The sequence below is a fragment of the Equus przewalskii genome, chromosome 8 (genome assembly GCF_037783145.1).
Source record: "Equus przewalskii isolate Varuska chromosome 8, EquPr2, whole genome shotgun sequence".
In the NCBI taxonomy this organism is placed as follows: domain Eukaryota; kingdom Metazoa; phylum Chordata; class Mammalia; order Perissodactyla; family Equidae; genus Equus; species Equus przewalskii.
Genome location: NC_091838.1, coordinates 21760468 through 21783608, shown reverse-complemented (window position 1 = coordinate 21783608; position 23141 = coordinate 21760468). Strand labels below are relative to the sequence as shown.

The window sequence follows — 23141 nt, the reverse complement described above, 5'->3', positions numbered from 1 at the left end:
CAATGTAGAGGACGTACAAATGTCTTTAGATTTATTCCTATGAACAAAAATTTAATTTTTTCCTGTGACTAGATTTTAAGTGTTAAGGTTCTTCTTTGGATGGGGTTAAAATTATGATTATTGGCTGCTAACATGAATGAGCAAAGATAAATGTGTTACAAATATTGATGATAAGTCCTAAGCATAAAATGGAATAATTGTTGGAAGGGTAGCACTTAATGAAATGGACAAAGTGGTTTTGTTTCATTTATTTCATGTATTCACGGATGAATGTTAGTTATTGCTAGAATGCAATAGGCTACCTCAGGTACTTTCAATATTTGGTGCTAGTGTTATATTTATAGAAACTTTGTTCACAAAAAAATACAAGAATGGGAGGAAATCGATTATAGCAATGTCACTCAATTATTCTAATTCCTTCCTTATCCAAATATTCTTCAAGGCATACCTTGTCCCAGGCACTGTTTTAGGTGCTAAGGATACAGCAGTGAACAAAATTAGACGAAAATTTTTGTCTCATAAAGCTCGAATTGTAGTAGAGGAGTCAGACATCAAATAAGATTTTTTAAAATAAAATATATAATATAGCATGATAAATAGTGATAAGTACAAAAGAGAAAAAATAAAGCAAGGAAGAGGTAGGACAAGTGGGAAAGAGTAAAATTATAAATAAAGTCACTGAGATATATGTCAAAAGGTACATAGTCATCTATTATCAGAAATTATTTTTAAGATACTACAGCTGATAAATCAGTTAGTTCTCTTTCAATTACTTTGGAAGCAAAAATCAGAAACCACCCACTTTGTCATTAGTTGCTATTACTTTATCATCAGAGGAAATTAAACCTGCTCTTTTGTTTAATGTCCTGGAGGGTTCCCCCCCACGCCCAGGCGGATGCACCAAGGTAAGATTCCAGGTGGCTGAGATAAATGCCTTTCAGTAGAGTGGAAAGAAGATAATTGCAGAAGAGGATGAGGGAACCAAGAGCCAGAATGGCCACAGGTACCTTCTCAGGGCACATAAATTTTGGAATTAAGGCTGTTGGAATTGACACCTTAAACTACGCATGCCTACACACCATTTGGAAAGTCCTCACATACGCCCTGGTGCATGCATTTCCCAGCTGAAGACTAATTGTCTCTTACTGCCTCCCTTCTTAATTCCCTGCATGAGAGGAACTGGGAGTCCCAGATAGACCTAGCATTGCTGCCAGACCCTCCAGACTCTCTCACTGACAACTCTCAGTGTTTTCCAGACCAAATTGCTGTCAGGGACAATTGATCTATACTAGTTCTCCATGTCAGCCCTTGAGACTGAGAGGGCCAAGGGAGAAGTAGAAGAGTCCATTTTGCATGGCTGTTACCAGGCAGGAAGAGGTAAAAATGTTGGAAAACTCTGATCTGGACCACGCAGCCTGTAGGACTGTGGACGCTGCTCTTCTGGCTGGAGCTGACTTATTCTGAGCATCTCATTGTGCCCACGTGCTTCCTTTCCTCAGTTTCACGTGCCTCCTGAAGGGCGGAAGAGATTTTATACTTCTTCCATCATCAAGAGAACAATGATGAATAGTCATAAAGCTTGCACTTGGGTGTCATCTGCCTGCTTGAACAGCTCTTAAGGTTCATAAAATTATTTGGGGCAGGCAGCAGAACACCCCTAACCACCCACTCTGGGCATTTACAGTGTTTCAGGGCACTGTCGGTTCACTGTGCCAGACAACCCGTCACGGCACCCCTGTGGCCACTTGATGTGCTGTGAGCAGCCCAACTGTGGCGTATGTTTGGTACAGCAGGTCATGGCCTGTGAAAGCTCAGATTCTTCAGACGGGAAGGAGATGGCAGCAGATCAGCGATGCTGCAGACTAGCTCGTTCCCTAGTAACGCAGGCAGGGCTTAGCTGCCAGCCACCTCTGAAATAACCGGTCTCTCCTAAAAGCCTTCATTATCTGTGGGGTGCTGCGAAATCCTCTCCGCGGTCTTTTAAAGGCCTCTGCATGAACTCAGTTGATGTCGAGCCCCTCCCACAGCTTTTCTGTTATGAATTCATATCATAGGATGAGTAAATCACAATCTAACGGCCCCGATATTTGAGTTCTTTAAGGCCTGAGCAACACTTCCTTAAGGCATTAGTGTTGGCAACTGGTAAAATAAATGCTTATTAAGACAGTATAACAACTGCGTGGCAGAAACAATGCTGGACCAGGAGGCAAGTTCAGAATAAATATGTGTTTCGTCCCCGTCTTCCTGAGTCTTCTCACTTCTCTGGGTTAAATGCAATATTACAGGGGCTCAATGTTTCTCAATTCAGTGACACGGCAGCATGCGCCACAGCTGGATCAGAAACAAAGCGCCTTCATTCTAGTCATTTGGTGAATATATTTGACCTGGGACATAAATGATAGCTTGAGTGCTCCCTGGAAATGGCATGTGTAGCTTTAGGTGTATAAAATCAATTAGGTTTGCAATGTCTGAGTGAGGAACTGAGTCAGGAGCACTGAATTATCTATTGGAATTTTCGTTTAGGATCGAAAGTTTCCTGTAGTCAAATAGAAAAGTTGCAATTGCTTGTGTGGCTTTTACAAGCGGAAAACAAGTCTGTATTTGTACAGTTAGATGTTGCTTTAAATCTAAAGTAGCTGTGTGATTCCTTCAGGTCGGTGAGAATGCTTGTCATGAATTTGCAGTGGCTGGAGTGAGTAACGGCAAAGATATTCAGTTACAAGTAGCATGATTCCTTCCCAGAAGTTGCTTGGCTGTGCTGTTGGCACAGGAAACACATTTGAAAGAACTGCAAATAACAGGGTTTCCTGGCTGTAGGCTCTGAGGGCTCTTCTATAGTAACACCTTAGCTTCTGAGAATGGGGGAAGAGAGCCATGCTCTGCGTAACTGGCTTTTCTGGACAACTGATGCCAGCTCTTAATTGTACTGATTTCTTGCTCTGCATTTCAGGAGTTTAATAAGCAGAGCATACGGAATTCAATTTAGTTGTCCTGCAGGTACCCAGCAAGCCGTTCCCCCACCCCGCACCAAGCTTCCCTGTCTTCCCCATCTCTTCCATGGCCACTCTTCTGCCAAAGATCCTTAATGGTGTTCTCACTGTAATAACTACAGATTTTGCGAATATTTTCTTTCTAATCATCCTTTTCTAATACCTCTGAAAACCTATTCATGCCTCTTCTATGACTTCAGGTGTTCCATTGAAATTCATCCCCTTATTTCTACTGAAGAAATTCCTTAATTCAGCATCCTCTCTTCTCAAATCTTTCTCATTAAAGTGAATTTTGGAATGCATAGTTGCTTTCCTTTCTTAACAGTGGAATATAGCTACCTTTCTGCAAACTTCATCAGAAGCCGAAAGTCTTTCCTACTGAGTTATTTTCAAGTCTTTTGTTACCTTCTTAAAAATTTTCATTTTTTTAAAAGCATTTGACATCATTGAGAAAAAAGCATGATTTCAGAATCTATAAACTTGCCCTCTATTTACACTTAAATTTACCCCTTTCCTTGAACTATCTTCCCAGTCTGGTAAATGGAAAGTTGGTATATACACAGAAACTATTTTTTTATATGGAAACATCATCATCTTGTGGATTTGTAGGCTTTTGTTGCCAAAAAGCCACATTGTTGTTTTCCATCTATGAAGGATTCTTCACATTTTCAGTTTCTTAATTAACCTATTTTTCAATGATTCCTTCTTAGTAACTTTTTTTGTAGTCTTGTCTAGTTATGGAAGCTTGATAATTTAAGTTTTACCCATATGTGATATTTTATTTTTAGAGGTTTGCAAAATTTACATCACACTAGACTTCTAATATGCAGAGAAAGTGGAGTTCGTTTGTACTGCCTTCCACTGGGGTGACCTTATGTCTTGGTTTGTTGAAATGGTCTCTTTTTACACAAGTTGCCCTGGATCCTATCTGATTTAGACTTCGTCTTAAATTTTTAAATAATAATGAAATTTTATTATTAATAGTTGTATTAGGGTAATCTAAGATGGGTAAACTGATAGCACTTTAATTTCCTGTCATAGTCTTCTCAAGGTGTGTGAGATGCAAGTGCGTTGAGTAGAATTCTCCTTTTAACACGTGGTCAACTCTGTAAGAAAACCAACGCCACACCGTCTCCCCAAACCTTTAAGGACACAGTGTAACTAGCACCTTCCTTTCAAGGACGCATGCAGGTCAATCGATATTTAAAAAGCTAGGTGCTTGGACAGAGATGGTAGAGATGACTAACTCCTTCCACGTGAGGTGGAGGTGGAGCAAGTGCTGGAAGCTGTAGCTCCTGCCAGCAGCCCTGTGCACGGGTCCCCGGCTGGTGGATGGGGTCCCTGGAGAGCACCTGCAAGTGTGGGGGATAGGCTGCCTCCAGCAATGGAAGAAGAGTTTCCCAAAGAGCTAAAATACCAGTGTTGTATTAATTCATCAAAAGCTTTCAGCAAAAACCCAATTAATTTATTTTCAAATATGGTTTGATTTTTTTTAATCCAATTCATAGAATCAAAGTAAAACTTTTAGATATTCATTCTTTCCAAGATAAAACTTCTGATATTACTTAAAGTGCTGTGGTAATTCAATGAGGTAAATATTAATGGTAGAATTATTTGTTTTGTGGTAATAATACAAATTTTGGTGAAGCACAGTATTGTGGTTTAAAAAAGTGTAGTAGTCTTATAGAATTAAGAAATTTGTAAAGCAGAGATGTGTTTGGAATTTAGATGCGCAGGTAGTTTATAATTGCCTCCTAATAAAGTTTCAGTGTTTTACCAGTGAACATAGAAACTCTAGTTTTCAAAATTTATACACACACACACACACACACACGTTAGGGCAAATAAACTAGAGTATTTTTCTGCCTTTTCGATATTATGAATAATGCTGTTCTAAACATTTGTGTACAAGTTTTGTGTAGAGACATATGTTTTAATTTCTCTTGAGTATATACCTAGGAGTGGAGGTACTGAGTCCTATGGTGACTCTATGTGTAACCATTTTAGTACCTGCCTGACTGTTTTCCAAAGTGGCTGCACCATGTTACATTCCCACCAGCAGTGTATGAGGGTTCCAATTTCTCCACATCTTCACCTACATTTGTTAGTATCCGATTTTTTGATTCTAGGTATCTTAGTGGGTGTAAAGTAGTATCTCATCGTGGTTTTGATTTACATTTTCCTGAGAATATTTTTGTAACAAAGTTGATGCTGAAAACGAAAAGAACTTCAGGATGACAGAATACATTTTCTCTCTTTGCTTCTCCTCATCAGTCAGAGTCAGCAACATTTCGTCCTTTAAAGAGCTACTTTGTAAATCAGTCTGTTTCCTACAATGGTTGTGAGCATTTTTACAAATGAGTCTTCCACAGTTCAGTTGCATTGCATTCAAGATCACTTGAAAAATTTAAATCAAATCACTCAGCAAATGAAGTACTCCCAAAAATTACCTTTGGAGGCATTTAGTAAATGGCAATAATTGAAAGCTTATAAAAAGGAGGACATTGAAATTTATGCTCACAAAAGCAAGAGAACTGGACAAATTAAAAAATGAGAGCTCAAATGTTATACAAGATTTAATTTTCAATTTTATAATTTCCTTTTGAAATATCTCAACTTGAGAAAAGACTCTTTTGATGGAGCTCCTGTTTTTAATTGGAAAAATTTATATTCTGCGCCAGAAGGAAGAGAATTTGATTTGAGAAGATCTAAAGATTTTGCAGCACTTATATTTGGTGAAAAGAATCATGAATAGATACAATTTATGTTTTGCGTCTTATAAAATTTCTGGCAAAGAAAGATGCACTGAATGGAGGTAAAATAAAAGTGCTTGGGAAAGTATGTGGGCTAAACTGCGTTACACGTATCGTCTCTCTAGCAGCCTTGTTTGGTGTTTACTAGCACCTGTATAGAGAATATTTCCATAGTTAAAAATACTATGATTTACAGAGTTATTAAGGTACCAACAATTTCAAACTTACTAGCCATAGAAAGAAATTTTGAATAAGATTGTAAACAAATTTATGAAAATAATAAAACCATATTGAAATATATATATAAAAAGTATATTCTTCCAAGAAAACACCAGTGATATGGTGTATTTGAGACAGACAGCTAAGGAGCAAATTCACAGCAGTACATGAATTAATCCCAAAAATAATGATTCTGTTAATATCTTTAATGTTCAAATCATCAATATAAACAAGTTTTCTTTTTATTTTGCTTTAATGAAAACAGATATATGCTATCTATATTGTTATACATAATTTTATTTTGAATATAATTTTCCAATTGAATCATTTTATTCACAAATGCATATATTTATAATTTTATTTTTAACGTTTCTTTTAGCTCCCAAAAGTTCCGTGTAAATGATATGGTCATTCAACTTTCAATCAATGTGATCTTCCTTCTAAATTCATACCTATTGGTGAGCAGGGTGAGAGAGTGGATATCTGATTAAATATCTAATCTGGTAAAAACTTAGGACAATATAACTAAATGGTCCCTTTAAGTGCTACTCATTCTCTCTGAGAAAATCTTTTCAGCATCTCAGATTGACTCCCCTCTCAATGCTTCTCGCTTAAGGTAGTGTCCAGGTAACTTATGTGACTTGGTAGGAAAAGGATGGGCTTCAGGCTCCTCTGGTCTCCAGGGGGATTACTTGGAGATGGCCCTTGCCACCTGGCTGTTGTGTACCCCACAGCATTCCAAATCTCAAGTCTACACAGTGATCTGGTGAAGCTGTGACTGACCCAGCCTGACTGGAGCGCCTCCAGTGGAGGGAAAAGGCTAGAGCAGGTCAGAGATTGACAAGAGTGGCTAGAGCTGCAGTAGGTCAAGGCTTCAATAGATCTTCTAGGCTACTTCTTCTTTCTCTAAATCACGGTTCACTGAAACGCCTGTCTTGAGCTGAGGATATGATATAATATTTGAATGCTGTGTACCTAAACACACACACACGCGCACACACATACACACTCACTGAGAGTTCAGCATCCCTATTTGCCCATGTACCTGTTAATGTTAGAGTCCTATAGTATAACCAAAACTTGGTATAAAGCAATTAATATTTTAAATGGACTGAAATAACAGCAAATGAAGAACAAGAAAAAGGAACTAGGGTTAGCCATGGACATTAGGATTGAGGCTTTGATCAAAACAAAAAGAAATAGGGGCCGGCCCAGTGGTGCAGTGGTTAAGTTTGCATGTTCCGCTTCCGTGGCCCAGGGTTCACCGGTTTGGATCCTGGGTGCAGACATGGCACCGCTTGGCAAGCCATGCTGTGGCAGACATCCCACATATAAAGGAGAGGAAGATGGGCACAGATGTTAGCTCAGGGCTGATCTTCTGCAGCAAAAAGAGGAAGATTGGTGGCAGATGTTAGCTCAGGGCTGATCTTCCTCAAAAACGAAGAAAAAAAAACAAAACAAAAAGAAACTAGAAAGAATATTACCAATAATAGTAAGTCTATACAGACTGTGAGACAGGTACCATACTACCGAAGAGGAGATGAAACCTTCTCTGCAGAGGCAGATGCTTCTTTGTCAGGGATGGGTTGAGGACAGAAGGCATGGACATAGATTACGTGACTTCTCAAAGATCTTTCTAATGGTGCAATAAATATTCTTAAGGAAAAAAATAGATTCTGGCAACAAGAAGAGAAGGTAAATCTTTTGAGATATGAGGGAAAGGGCATATCAGTATGCCTAAGGACAAACACATTATCTAAAACCTAATGTTATTTAATGTTACTAGTTCATTTCTCATGAAAGCCAATAACAACTATAATTTTTCAGTCCCTAAGATCCCAAGTTTTTTGTGTATTTTTAAAATTTCCCCATTTTTTGATCATTGATAATATTTTTAGCAGTCCTTTATGTTAAATACACAGTTTGCCATTACAGATATTTGTGTGAACTATTTTTACGCGTTCCTTTTTAAACACCTAGCGTTATGTGTGTTTCTGTATTCACATTTATTCACATTGGGCTCTGTTATATTTCCAGTTGATTTCATAGGTGGACTTGATGCACACTCCTACTACCAGGATCATGTTGAGTTAAAGCCTGTTAATCTGTAAGTAAAGGTGTGATGAGATGGAAAATATTAATCCTTCTAACTTGGCCCAAACTAACCAAACCTGAAACAATTTGGACTGACTACTACTAATCATTGGTTTAATTTTCCACTCATATTTAAACCACACCTTTCACATGTAACCCAACATCATCATTAATATTACTCATTCCAGAAAGGATTTGAAGTAGGTCACATGCTTTATGTTTCTAAAATAATATTCTTATTTTGTTTTTCTGATCAATAGTTGACTGCCAAATTGGAAAGAAAAATTTAAAAAGATGATTTAGTCTACAGAAGAGAGGCTAAATATGTGTCTTGGAGCCAGCATAGCAGAGGGAAAAGGGGAGAAAGATTAGAATCCAGGCTCTACCTGCATGGTCTCAGAGGTCTTCCTTGACATCTCTGAGACTTGGTTCTCTCACCCATAGGTGAAAGAGGGAGGATGGGTTCGATGGAATAGGCTTTGTATATAACTTATATATATATATATATATATACGTAAAGTTGCCTATGCTTGTGCCAGGTACTCAGATATGTGACTAACTGTCCCAAGAGGACACAGAAGGAAGTCAACAGCTACAATAAAAAACACCTCAAACTGGACAGATTTCAATTGAGTGTATGGAAGGAATTATGGTTACCTGATTGATAAAATACTAGAAAATAAATGTAGTGACTCTTTTCCTAGAAAACTGTAAGTAGCAAATAGACAACTGTGTAAAATCATAACTATCATGTGCTAAGCACCTTGCATATATTATCTCGCTTACTCTTCATGAAAATACTGTAACGTACTAATCAATAGTCCATGTTATGAATAAGGAAACTGAAGTTCATGGAGATTAGGCAACTGTCCCAAAGTCCCTCCAGGAGTAAGTGGTGGAGCTGGGGTCTTTCCTGGATGATAAACGGCCCCCGTGATGTTGTGGACTTGCTCAGATGGCCTTCCGACTCTTTCAGCCCAATGCTCTGTAATTCCGTAGTGCTGGTGGAAATGATGTAAAACAGTCACTGGTATAAAAAATACATGTGAAAGGCTTCCTCTGCTGCCTCTTTGCCACAGTGGCTCCTGCCCAAATCTACAGCCCCCACCCAGCACTGGCTCCACCACCTCCCCAGGCTGAATTAATTTTATTCTGGAAGAATACTCTAAAGGAAACATAGCTCACAGGCTACACAAATCAGCACTGTGTCTGTCACATGATAGATGTTTAAATATGTGTTGGTTTCTTAAAGCAAATCCAATTTGGAAAAACATTCACCCCATATAGCACTCGGGGACCAAGCGGTCACCGTCTCCTTACTCACGCCAGTGAGAGCTTGTAAATGATGTGCTCTGAAAGTTGATACTTGTGGATTTGGGGAATTTGGCAGGGATTGTGACAATAATAAAGGTGATCAGTGCACTGGAAGTGAGAAAACAACTCAAACAATGCCTAATGGTGACTTGGAGAGTCTTATATATGTTCTGTGATAAGAGGATGATGAATGATTTCTTTCACCTCCACTGTGAAAAAATAACTCAGCAGAGAAATTGCAATATGAAAAATGTTAGTCAGAAGTAAGAAAGATCTATTAGAGGTGATTAAAAACTGCAATTGAGGGGCCGGCCCAGTGGTGTAGTGGTTAAGTTCTTGTGCTCAGCTTTGGCGCCCTGGGGTTCTTGGGCTTGGATCCTGGGTGCAGAGCTACACACTTCTCATAAAGCCATGCTGTGGCAGCATCCCACATATGAAACAGAAGAAGGTTGGCACAGGTGTTACCTCAGCAGCATCTCCCTCAAGCAGAAAAGAGGAAGATAGGCAATAGATGTTAGCTCAGGGCCAGTCTTCCTCACCAAAAAAACCCCACAAAAAACTCTCAATTGATTAATTTTGATAATGGAATCTCCTTTCTTGAATGATACACAGGTATCCATGTACTTCAAAAGGGTGTTCTGTGGCATGGCCCAGAGGCAAATGACTTCCATCTCTGTGAATCGGGAACACACAAAAAGTCCTCGCAAGATTACCTAACAGGCTTTGCTCAACTCCACTACCTCCTCAAAGGGTTTTCTCAATTGCTCAGTGCACTGCTGAGCTCTCAGACCTTTTTAGCTGAATGTAGCATAAACTACAGGCTGCAGAAAGCAGGAAAACAAGTTCCCGCTTTGACGGATTATGTATATTATGATGTCAGATGAATATAGAAAGCCTTTCAACCATGAAGGGAGCAGAAATCTGAAAGATCAAACTAAACCTGGTTTAAAATCATTGTGCATGAAACCATGTAAAAGGTCAGTATGCGTGCTCCCCACAGGTATGCGAATATTGCAGCAGCGTTTATCCATCCGGTCAACACCAGTCAGCCTGCTCGATTTCTTTTAATCAGGCCTTTATGTTGGGCTCCATTGTACCCAGCCCTGTGAGGCCCTATCACCACCCAGCAACAGGGTGCAGGAAAAGCCAATCTTCTGTACGAAATTGTTAGAGAGGGGAGCGAATGCTGGCTTTTAACTCTCGTTAAGTCTCTAATCTCCATGGAGTACAAAGCCAGGTTTTATGAGGAAGCCATTTTATTAAGGGGATCAGGAGAATCTTTAGCACATTCCCAGGCATACGTATCAACTCTAGATGAGTAGTTACAGACAGTCTATTCACAGGCAACTCTGCAGACCGTACAGGAAACCTTCATTCTTGTGTTTGCGTCCTTGCTCATAATCGTAAAGTGTACCTTTCCAAGGGTCACAGGCAAATTGTGTGTGAATATGTGTATTGGGAGTGATGTGATGGGGGTGAGGCAGTTGACAATTAGATTTGATCTTTCCTGCTCTGTCTCTCTTTGAAGTAATAATATCAAACTACCAAGGCCCACCGATTAAATACATTGGTTTAGTTCCATTTATAACTGTTTGTTGATTACTTACAATGTGTGTGCTAGGCCCTGTGCTGGGTGCTGGAGATACAAAGATGAGTAATACTTGAGCTTTGACCTCCAGTGGCTAATGACCTAGGAGAGGAGACCTACATAGAAATAAGTAGATACAAGTCAGTTTTTTGCAGAAGGGGGAGCAATTCCTTCTCACTTGGGGAAAGAACACTCCACTGAGAAGTAAGGGCTGAGCTGACTTTGGAAAAACAATGAGGAGTTTATCAAAAGCAGCAGAAGAAAGCCGGTGTTCCTTGCATGGAATCTAATTTGCTTGGCCATTCTGCAGAAGATAAAGTTGAAATTTGTGACTATCCAATCTGGCGTTTGCTGTAGTTCTCACATAAGATGAGCAAACCTATGAGGAAGCAGATGTTTAAGCAGAGCAGGGATCTTGGTGGCTCCTGGGGGGGATGCTCCAAGATCCTCAGCAGCCATTGCTCCACCACTTAAAAGATGTCACTCTTTATGCTTAAAGCTATAGAGATGCTTTCAGTGGTTGTTGTCTGGATCTGGTTTGGGGATATGTGACACACAGGTCAGGGGTAGCCTGGGCTGGGGTCCATTGTCTTGCCACGGCCACCAATGAGGGGGTCGTAACTCTCAACATAAGTACAACCTAGGCCTCCGTGAGGATCTCCTCCATCACTACTACTACACATTGATGCCACCTTTCACAAGGAGAAGAGCGAGGGTTGCCCTTGTCTTTAGAGCACAGAGCCACGTGGTCGGCGGTGGCTTTGAAGAAGAGACCTACACAGCGGCTTGTCTTGGAGGCAGCAGTAACCCCAAGGGGAGAAGTCTAGCTAAATCAGGTTTACCTCTCAGGCAGAAAAGTAGCTTGGCATGAAGCCATGAAAGAGATGCAGAATATCAGGCAACATCATAGGGAGCAACTAAATTACTTTAAAGTTTGTCAAAATCATCAAAATGGTCAGCAACTGGGTAGTGGGAAAATTAAGCTCTATGTGGCAGTACTTCTTTGCATAAAAATAATTAGACCAAGGCAGTTTCTCAAAGAAAGACAGCAGTGGAATTTCAGAGCTGAGTTCCACAATAGAAGCACGGAGATCTTGATGGATATTAAAAATTTCCATGAGGAAGACGCCACATGGCTGCAGTTAAGAACGATTTGATGAAAAAGCCTTCTCCCGTCACTTTTAGCTACTTTTTCCAAGATTTCCCAATGAGAACTTGACTTTTCCCTGCATCTTGACTTGTCTGATTGCCTTTGCTGGAGGCTAATTTTTCTTCACAAAAGTTGTTACGTGCTATATGGCCACTGCTGATTGAGTGTCTGCTATTGCAACTAAGTACCAGAAGACAGATGAGGCTAACTCCCGTCTAGGGCTGGCAGGGCTGTCAGCTCCCACCATGCCTCCACTGCCCGTCCTCTGCCTCTAACAGGCCAGACTCACAGGAAATCTACCTCTGATGATCAGACGATCTGAAGGATAGCTTCAGAGGTGGTCGCGTCCATCTGTTCTTTCCTAAGAACTGCTGTTTTGTATCAGTATCCCTATAAGTTAATGCCAGGCCATTTTGCATGTACAGTATCTAGATTAAAAATCAGCTAGGACAAATCAGGTGGGTGTATATGTGTGTCAGAGGTGGGGAAGTGAGAATGATGTGCTTTCAAATCCTGATTTAATAACCACTGGTGATGTATTAGTAAACTGCAGCTGGAGGGACCTGGAGTCTACAACCTCCATTTATCCCATCATTCCTATCATTTTATTAGTCTTTAAGTGCTTGGTGAAAAAATGGAGCTCTCTGTCTTTATCCTGTTTTCATTTGTCCTTGATTGCCTTTCACACTTTCATATTTGTCTCTCTCTGCTGTCTGTCACCTGTGGCATGCAGAGTAAAGTGTCTGTGATCTGCTCACAGAGATAGCTGGCTGACTTTCCCCACTACTAAGCGTGGAGTTCTGTTGCCTGAGGGCTTCCATCAGTCCCTGGAAATGGTGGGCACTTACAGAGGCGTTAACCCTCCCGGGCTATCTCAAGAGTCCAGAGTGCCACAACCGTGATGCTCTCAACACCCTCTTAGTTGTCCCAAAGGAAAGATGGCCTTCCCTGCATACCTGCCTTACTTAGCACAAAGGTGGCAGCACTTAGAGCTCATTGTTCTTCCTAGCTTTGGCACACTTTCCCTTTGTCACTGGCACTAATAATTTTTTGATCCATCATAGGAAGTGGTTATACCATTTTAGGGATTATGCAAAAACACATCCTAATATACAGCCTTTTGACTAAGTAGCAATGAAATGGCTGTGTTTAGATGGCTCATGCAGTTCAGACTCGTCACTATACTGGTCAGTTCATGCACTACTGTCCTTGCTAGGAAAGAATGATGCCACCAACAATGCAGCCAGCCACACACAAGGGGGTCTGCTGTGACCTTTGGTCAGTCATCTGCCCTGTGCCTCACTGGGGACATGGAGACCTTCTCATTTGACATGTGACCTCACACACTGCCCCCAGAACTTTGTGGATCCTGGTTCTCCTGTTTCCTCATGAAGCACAGGAAGCTTTTTCCAAAATGAGAAAGCCTGTATCTGAATGGCACTCTCCAGGGGCGCTGTCAATTCCTGTCCTTCCCAGAACTCTCAGGATTCTTCTCAGTACTTGTCATAGAAGTCAATGGCAAGAAAATAGATTTATGTAGTGGTGTGGAGATATGCAGCAAAATTAACCTGCCCAAAATTGATCAATGTTAAGTAAAAAAACTTCATTTTGCCCTGTTTTCAAGAGAAAGTATCCTCTGATTTTAAAATAAAGGCAATGAACATAAACCAAATTTTATGTTAAACATATATTTTTTCATTTTGTATTTACATAAAAAAATATTTATAATCCCCATAGTGTGACAGATTCTGGGGAAAAACAAGACACAAGAAAGAATATGCCAAACACAGAGAAAAGTACAAACACACACATACACAGAAGTGATACAGAGAGACTTAAAAGCAATAGAAAAAGAGACAATGATAAGCCTATCAGGAGACACACTTTGAAATAACATCACCATCTTATCATCTGATTTCATTCTGCCTTGAGGGTGCGTACCCTCAGATAACTGCTAACATATCTACAATATCTGCCAAAAAAAGAAAAAAAGAAGGAAAAAGAAATGATCTTAAGGATCTCAAAACTCAAACTCTCCTACCCAGACTCATGGATCCAGCATAACATCATTAAGAGTGACAGCTAGACATTACGCGTCTCCAGACGCGAAGCAATAAGAAGACACAGCACCGCCTATGACGTATCTTGCCACGAAGTCAAGCCTGATCTTGAACTGCAAGTGTAGAAAATACATGAATAATAGAATAAGTTTAATCTCACCACAAGGCAGCAATCAGCTAAATCCCAGAATGTGGGATATAGTGTAGGGAAAATGAGAAAAAGGACGGGAGGGGAGATTTAAGAGACATACTAGTCAAATATGATGTGTGGACCTTGTTTGGGTTCTTGTTGACAAGCCGACTGTAATGAGATGTTTTAGGTAACTGGGGAAGTGTGAATATGGACTGGATAGTAAATGATATTAAGAAATTGTTTCCTATTTTAATAGGTATGCTAATGAATAGGTAAAAAAAGAAAAATGCATATCAGTTAAGCAGAGTTTCTCAACCTCAGCACTGTTAACACTGGACTAGATAATTCTTTGTAGTCGGGGCTACCCTGTACATTTTGGGATATTTAGCAGTGCCCTTGGCCTCCACCTACTAGATGCCAGTAGCACACACACCACCCCCGTCAAATTGTAACAACCAATCGATAAATGTCCCGGGGTTAAGAATCACTGAGTTAGAGAATCATAGAGATGTGTTGATAAATGACATGACATGGTGCCTAGGATTTGCTTTTAAATACTCTACCCAAAAAAAGTTGTGGTGGGTAAATGAAACTTGATAACATAATTTTTACTTTAGTTGAAGCTGGATTGTGAGTATGTAGGAATTCATAATACCATTTTCTCTACTTCTGTGCATATTTGATTATTAAAAACCAATCTGTCAATAAAACCTAAGGCAGGGATGCCAATAGGCTGTCCTTTCAATGCCTCCTCTCGCAGTGGCTTCACTGTCTTCTTGGAAAACTCTGTGCAGACATATTTCCCAATGCCTGAAGTAGCTCTCCAGAATTCCTACTGGCGTCATAGGAACAGGCTTAGCCTCCTTCACTGCTTTACCAATCCTTGTTGCTAAAGCCCCAAAGCAGAAAATAGTAGCTATAAGCAGAGCTGACATTAAAGATAAATGTAGTGAATACCTAAAAGTTCCCCCAAACCCCGGCCAATACTATCACTAACAAAGAAAGAAAACACCTTCCTCTCCTACTGTATCCCCATTCTAGAAGAGAGTCACCTATTGGATGGACGAATGAACTTCAGAACCTTCTATCTCCCTTCTAACTAAAAGGGTGTATCAAACTATGAAAATTCCACCATTATAATCTCATCCCTTTATTTTCCATTTAAATCCTTGTTAAACAAGAGTGAGGTAAAAGGGGCACACATTTGGGCTATGTCTTCCAGAATGTGTAGAAATGGAAGAGTGGAGGAAATGTGATCGGAAGATAGGGAGTGAACTGGAGGACTCCAGCTCCTGAGGCGCGCAGGAGGGAACAGAATTTACAGGAGAAGGGCGGGTACCAGAAGGTGAAACTGGAAAGCTGGAGGATTTTCCAGCTATTTCAAATTATGACTAAAAAGTCCATTCCAAGCCATAGAATTACTGAACTGAGTTAATGGGAGAGGGTTGCTGGATGGAGATATAAAATAAGTGTAAAACACAGTCTCTACTGGTATGTTGCTTATAATTTAGTTGAAGGGAGAAAACTTACATACTTGAGGAAACAATCAGAGCACAGCTTATTGTGAGGCTGAGTGCCATTAGCCCCACATGGGGTTCAGCTGATAGTATATGAGTTGCTATTAGCAGGATGAGAAAGCAATATGACTAAGGTAGAATTAGAAGGCTTCATGGACTAGAATAAATTTCAACTGAACCTCAAACATGAGTAAGATTTGGATCAGCTGAGACTTTTCAAATGAGAGAAACTGTGAGAGCAAAAGTATTCAACAAATATTTCTTAAGTGACAACTACGTAGCAGACGCTGTGTTGAGATTGATATTGTGCAAAGGAAGATGCAGAAGCCAGAACCCTCACCTTCCAAAGGTTTACTGCCTAGTATAGGATCAGGAATATACAGGGTCTTTGTCAAATGTGTAGAGACAGGAGTGCTTGGAGATGGGAGTGTATATTCCAGGAAAACAGAACCAATAGATGTGTGTGTATATGTACATGTATATATATATATATATATATATATATATACAAACATCTATTCGTATATCTACACAGACACAGACACACACAAACACACACACACATACATACACACACATATATATATACGAGAGATTTGAAGATATTGGCTCCTGTGATTATTGGGGCTGGCAAGTCTGAAATCTGCGGGGAAAGCTGGCAGGCTGAAGACTCAGGGAAGAGTTGTTGTTGCACTCTTGAGTTCGAAACCATCCTGGAGGCAGAATTCCTTCTTCCTCTCAGGAGACCTCGGTCTTTGCTCTTAAGGCCTTCAACTGATTGAATATGACCCACCCACATTATGGAGAGAATCTGCTTTACTCAGGGTCTATTGATTTAAATTTTAGTCTCACATAAAAAATACCTTCACAGAAACATTTATACTGGCAGTTGACCAAATACCTGGGAACTATGGTCTAGCCAAGTTGACACATGAAATTAACCCTCACAGGTTGGGATTTGTGTAAGGGACATTATTTGATGGTTAGGTGGTATGAAAGCCAGACCAGGATGATTCTTGAGCAGTCAACCAACAGAATGCTATAGGAAAATTGGGCTAGGAATGTATCTAGTAATTTGCAGGCACAATATTACCCTGTCATCTTTACCCCAAGACAACCAAAGGCAATGCCTCTAAATCTTTCATCAATTGCTATGTGGTTGGCACTTCTCTCCCAGGAAACTGGTCCTATCCTCTGATGTTTATACCTGATTGGCATGCCCTAATCTGAAAGTCAGGAAGCCCAAATTGTTGGCTTTCTTATTGCTACAATCATGTACACAGACAGTACAAGCCACACCCAAAACCTATTTTGCATTTTGAAAAACTTGGATGATTAGAAAGAAAATTTCGTTTTCAATTTTGAAGTTCTTTAAACAATTTATATTTTCTGTTTTAGGTCGAAATAAGTAAGGGCATTGACTCTGCAATGCGGCTGCTGAACTTGACTTAGGAAGCAAAGCACCACTGACAGTACCTGTCTGCATCCACACGTCTCAACTTTCTCCCGAAGGAGGGACTGCGCCTGCCGGCTTTCCCACGAATCACGGGGTTCCTCGGCCACAGCCTGTGTTTCATTAGCATTGTTCTCTAGATGAGCTGTAGGTGCCTGGGTGGGTATTTTTTAGTCATTTTCTTCTTATATGAATACTTGTAAATTGTAAAAAAAAAAATCGTTTTTAATTTTTTAGCAATATTTAATGTGAGGCATGCAAAATGAAAAAATTCTGTGAAAACCTGCTACAGTCAATTCTAAGAGAAATACTGGTGTGTATAGTTGAGGTTTCAAGCGAGTTTTGCTGACCGCTGCAATTATCTTGGGCCTGATGGAGTCTGCAGTAGTAGACGTTACATGGAGTTACAAGACATGAAGTCAGATGCTGTGACAGCTGATAAATGGGTGCAAATAGTGGCTCTGGCTCTCAGACTGAGTATGGATCATTCTTTCAACGCCACAAGTCAGAACATGGCATCCTCCCTTGTTCTCGACTTACCAAAACCCAGAATAATATTATGGCAATCTAAATTTTCGGAATCATGCGTTATATCTTCTTCTTCCTGTGTTCTGAAAAACATATACCATGGGCAAACGGAAGAGTGAAATGATCAGTAGAACACCTTTCCCCTTTGAAGGGAATTTGGGTATTTCTGAGGTTCCTATTTTCTACTCTTTATCTTAGTCCTGTCATTGGTGTCAGACCTAAACATAGAGCTTGAGGGTTGTGGGACAGAAATCACACTCATGAATCTGCAATCAGAGATGCTGCTCTTAGGATATTCAAAAGGAGCATTAACATGGTGTAGAATTCTCCATAATTACTCCTGAAAAAGACATTTACATTTGTTCCACATCAACTTTTCTTTCTCCAAACCCCATCCCAATAACCAAGAAAATAATATGGGAAACATAATTTTCTACGGAAAAAGGGACTGTTGAAAACACATCACAGTTTTTTCCATTCACATCTTTCAATGATTATTTCCCATATCAAAATAAGTTTTGCTCACTTTGTGCAACAACCAAGGTGAGGCCTCCTGCAGGCCACAAAATTGTGTACATGCATACTCTTTAATCCAGAAGTTGTTAACTTGGCTCATACATCCCTAAGAAGTCAGCCTATGAACCATCTAAAATTGTATGTACATTTTTGTGTGCATGTAGAGGCATTTTCTTCTTCTTGTTTGGAGTCCGTATGTTTCATGAGAGTCTGTTAAGAGTCAGAACTTAGGCAACAAGGCTGGCTGGTTCCTCCCAGTTCATGACAACCACTGTGGCCTTTCTGGAAGCCTATTTGCCCCTTCACTCAGCTGACACCCATCGCTTTTTATTCTACTGAATAAATTCAAAATGAAGAGAAATTAGCAGGGAACTTGGAGATGGTCAAATCCCAGTTGGCATTGCACAGCTGAGGAAGCTGAAGCCCAGGGAATTTGGCGGACATGCCCAGATCCCGCATGTATACAGCAGGGCGAGAGCTGTGGCCGAAGGAGGGAGAACTTGGAGGGCAAAAGGTGGGTTTGGGTCCCAGGTCCACCACTGTGACCTTGGACAGTGTTGGACATCTGAGCTCTGGAGTTTTTCTCATCTGAAAAGTGGAACTATAATCCCTACCTCCCAAGGGTGAAATGAGGATTAGATGAAAATGTAAAAAATACTCTGTAAGCTGCGAAGCGCTCCACAATTGAAGGGGCAGTCATTATTGTAATGTTGAAACAATAAGTTGGGTCTTATCTGGAGCTCTTGCCACACACCCCAGCGCTGTGAAAAGTCCATGGAAACACCAAACTCTTGAAGTTTTCTAAAAAGTGGCTTGAAAAAATTGCCCATGTTTAAGTGATTAGAAATAATGCAGACTAAAAATCACACTTCTTAATTAAAAAATAACTTTTATATTCAAATTTCAAGACAAGTACATTTTATTGTTATGGAGAAAGCTAACAGAACATCAAAAATGTAGAAATCAGGGGCTGGCCCCGTGGCCGAGTGGTTAACTTCACGCGCTCTGCTCCAGGCAGCCCAGTGTTTCGTTGTTTTGAATCCTGGGCGCGGACATGGCACTGCTCGTCAGACCACGCTGAGGCGGCGTCCCACATGCCACATCTGGAAGGACCCACAACGAAGAATATACAACTGTGTACCGGGGAGGCTTTGGGGAGAAAAAGGAAAAAAATAAAATCTTTAAAAAAAAAAAGTAGAAATCAGTAACACAGAAGGATAAAATTAATATTTAAATATTTTAAACTGCCATTATCCCCTACACACGCACAAACAAAACACAATTAATATTTCAAAAAATTGTACCATGCAGCATTTTGTTGCTGTTTTATTTTCATGTGAATTTTTTACATACCTCTAAGATGCCCTGCAGAGTCTAGATATTGTCTAACTGCAGACTATGGATTTGAGGAAGAAATTCTTATATTAGTGATTTTTCTATGGATATTCAGTATAGGCAACTACTTAATACGGTATGTGTGTTAGTTTTTAATCTTTCTTCCTTTAAATAATTGTTATAACTATTTCAATCCCCAATCCCAGCAATCTGTAATGATAATTCTAAAGTTCCAGAAGATTTGCCAGTCGTCAGACCCAGGTTACATAGACCTCCCACAACCTCTCCTTCCCACTTTTCTTCTCCCTTCCTCTCCTCTTCCTGGCTACTCTTTGGAGGTTCTGCTTCCTTAGGACAAAGAGATGAAAAGAAGTGTAGACTCGTGCAGTAGCTCTCAGCAGTGACCCTTTTCATCCGGGTGATTCCGAGGCTGTGCTGCCACAGTGCTGCTCCTCAGGAGTGAGTGTTTCCAGTTCTCGCAGCTTTTGCCTCCGTTTTAGGGAATCCTCTCTGCACTGCGCACCATACAGTAGGGTTTCAACAAAGATGTGTTTCTTCTATTTATAAGCTTTCCAAATCTTGGCGTCCCCATAAGCAAGTGTGTGTCTGGTTGGAGTCAAGAAAATCAGATGCATCTGAGCCTGTGCTCAGTTGGCAGACTCTCACTATCCTAAGAGATGGTGCAGCTCCCCATTCCAAGATCTCCTTGGAAGCAGTCCTGGTAAAGCTGAAGATAGGACATCCACCGCCCATTAGCCCCTAGTGCTGGTTGGAATGTAGAAGGGGAAAGTTACAACCTACGTTGTTTTCCTGTTTGAACCTTGGCATTGTGGCTTATAAACCTTGGCCAGTGCTGCCCCAGGCCCTTGTGCCAGTGACTGATCCTTTCCAAGTGTCTTCTGCTGACATTGTGCGGAGCCCCAGGCAGCTGGGATGCTGTCCAGTTTACCTTCTACCTACTTCAGCTTCCAGTGCAGCAAAAGTTAAGCAGGGGAGGTACAAGGAGGGTTAGATAATTCTCAGGGGACAGAATACTTGTTGGGGTGTGGAGCGGTCTACATCAGAGAAATCCCAGACATCGTTTAGGAAAAGCTCTAAGCTAGTATGGCCCAGGTATCCTAGCCTTCCACCTGCCATATAATGTGATGGCATGTGTCCCTGAAACGAAAACGTGTGTCCATACCACTCCAAATCTGAGGGGCTGTGGGTTCACTTGTTTTGAAGTTTACCTGACATCTTACCCTAGCAAAATATTGCCTTCGTTCTTTTTTCCTTCAGACAAATAAGCTCTGTTATTTCCTATAGACCTAAGTAAGGGAAATAGCCAGCTTCAAAAGGCTGGATCTAACAGAATATAGCAAGGCTGCCATCTGTCGCACTTAATGAACAGGACACTCGTGATTGAGGGGCATTTGTCTTCATTAGAACCAGTAACATGTACATTACAAAGGTAAGGAAAACCATCATGACCCCACTAACTTGAGAAGCAAATTAGAAAGGAATCTTGCCAAGAATAAACAGATCTTCATTTTAGACCTAATTTAAAAATTTATAGTATCCCAAAATGTGGACTCACTATGAAGTGAATATTCTGGCTAATTATTTCTTGAAGCAAATGCTCGCTTATCATTTCTGAGTTGCTTTAGTATCTAACTAGGAGAACTTTTACAGATGATTAGAATTCAAATGTTCTAACTTGACATTTCAGCCCGAGGTAGAATCTACTTTTAATGGGTAACTCAATTAAGTCAGGAAAAATATAAATATTTGATCTTTTGAAAGATAGAAAATTTGAATGTCTGTTTTTCTTGTTTCTTTCCCATTTGAGAGTAATCTACAACATTTGCTGGATAGAAGGTCTGTGGAAGTGTCTATGCACCCTGTTCAAATATTCATGATAAATAAGCCCACAACTTAAGGATGTTATATCCAAACGTAGAACCGACAAAGGAAATGACTGCTCATGTAACTGCACAGTGTGCAATGCAAAAACAGAGCAGGTGCATTTTAAATATTAGAGTGTATTTATTAATACATAATTCTCCAAAAAGTAGGATTCTCAAATAATTCATAATTTGCGAGTTGATTGTCTCTTTTTTTCCTGAAAAAGTTTAGTTTGTTAAGGGCTAAGAAAAAATGTCGTCTCTAGAAGGTGGGTAAATCTCCCTAAATATTGATACTTGTAGAAAAATTTGGTGTCAGGTGAAAAATGAATCATCTTCCTTGGATTTGCAAGCATATAAAGGGCAAGAATCATGTTGAGTGCTGAGCATTAAAAAAAGTGAAATATCTAAAGAATCCAAAATATGCCTTGGCTTGAATTTGAGAGCTAAATTAAGTAAAAAGAAGAAAAAGAAATAAAGTAGGATGGAAAGAAGAGAGGGAGGCAGAGAGGGAGAAAAGAAAAAGAAGGAAAGGGAGGAAGGAGGAGGAAGAAAGGAAGAATCCAATATTGAAAGTCTGCCTAATTTGTATTCAGACAATGTCAATCCTTAACTCATATTTGTTGTTATGGTTTCTTTGTGTGACGTTGAATCATTTTCCATTTAGGGCATGCTTTTCCTTTCCTCTTCAGAGTTAGGTTTTTTAAAGCAGTTTGAAGAAACTAATGATCTATCTAGTTATTCTTATGGAACTTGCTTTGGTGGACAACCTTGTTAGTCTATATTAGTCAGGATTAGGTTTACCTACAAGTAACAAAAAAAGAAAAATGACAGCGGCTTAAATAAGATAAAGGTCTATATCTGTTCATATTTCAAAATTCTGGAGAGTCAGCAAAGAGCTAGGCTTAGGGTCCCTAAAGATAGGGACCCAGGCTCCTTCTCTCTTATTGCTTCATCATGTGTCCTGCCATTCTCAAGATCATGACATGACTCAAGATGGCTGCCACAGTTCCAGCCATTCCTTTTGTATTCCAGCCCAAAAGGAGAAAAAAGGAACAAAGAAGGGTGCTTATTTCATTTAAGGACTTGTCTCAGAGATTGCACACACTACTTCTAGCCTAAATCCCATTAGCCAAAACTCGATCCACCCCAAATTTAGCTGCAAGGAAAGCTGGGAATTATAGTCTTTATTCTTGGTGGCCTTGTGCCCATCTAAAACTTAGTGGCTTCACTTCTTAGTATAATGGGTAAATGTATGTTGAAGAATTCTTAGCAGTCTCTGCCACACAGTTCAAATAGTTGGCGTGATTTTTTAGAATAACATTTTCATTTACTTTAATTATAATACATTACTGAAAAAATACATATACTCTTCAATATCGTGAGGAATTAATTATTGACTCTGTGAAATGAGAATTTCTACCTCATTTTTCTGCCTTTCTTCTTAGACAGAAACAGATAAATCTGTGATGTAAGATCCTTCTATATTTCCCTGAAGTCTGCAGAGTGTATTTTAGCTTTCCTTCTCTGGAAACTGAATTTAAAATTCAAGAGCCAATCTAATGTGTTATTGTCCTCACTGTTCTGCTACAAAAATAAATTCACCCT

The 23141-nt window shown here is 40.0% G+C and overlaps 1 protein-coding gene across 2 annotated transcripts in view; it reads left to right on the top strand.

The window, feature by feature from the left end:
- Positions 1-22012, top strand: part of NKAIN3 (sodium/potassium transporting ATPase interacting 3) — a 611399-nt gene extending 589387 nt beyond the window's left edge. The window contains exons 6-7 of one of the 2 annotated variants that reach the window (XM_070630514.1): positions 8000-8069; positions 17217-22012. In XM_070630514.1, the coding sequence (XP_070486615.1) occupies positions 8000-8069; positions 17217-17226 (80 nt within the window). In that variant the 3' untranslated portion in view covers positions 17227-22012. The remainder of the gene's footprint in view (positions 1-7999; positions 8070-17216) is intronic. The other variant, XM_070630512.1, reaches the window with a different exon arrangement.
- Positions 22013-23141: the final 1129 nt, after the last annotated feature.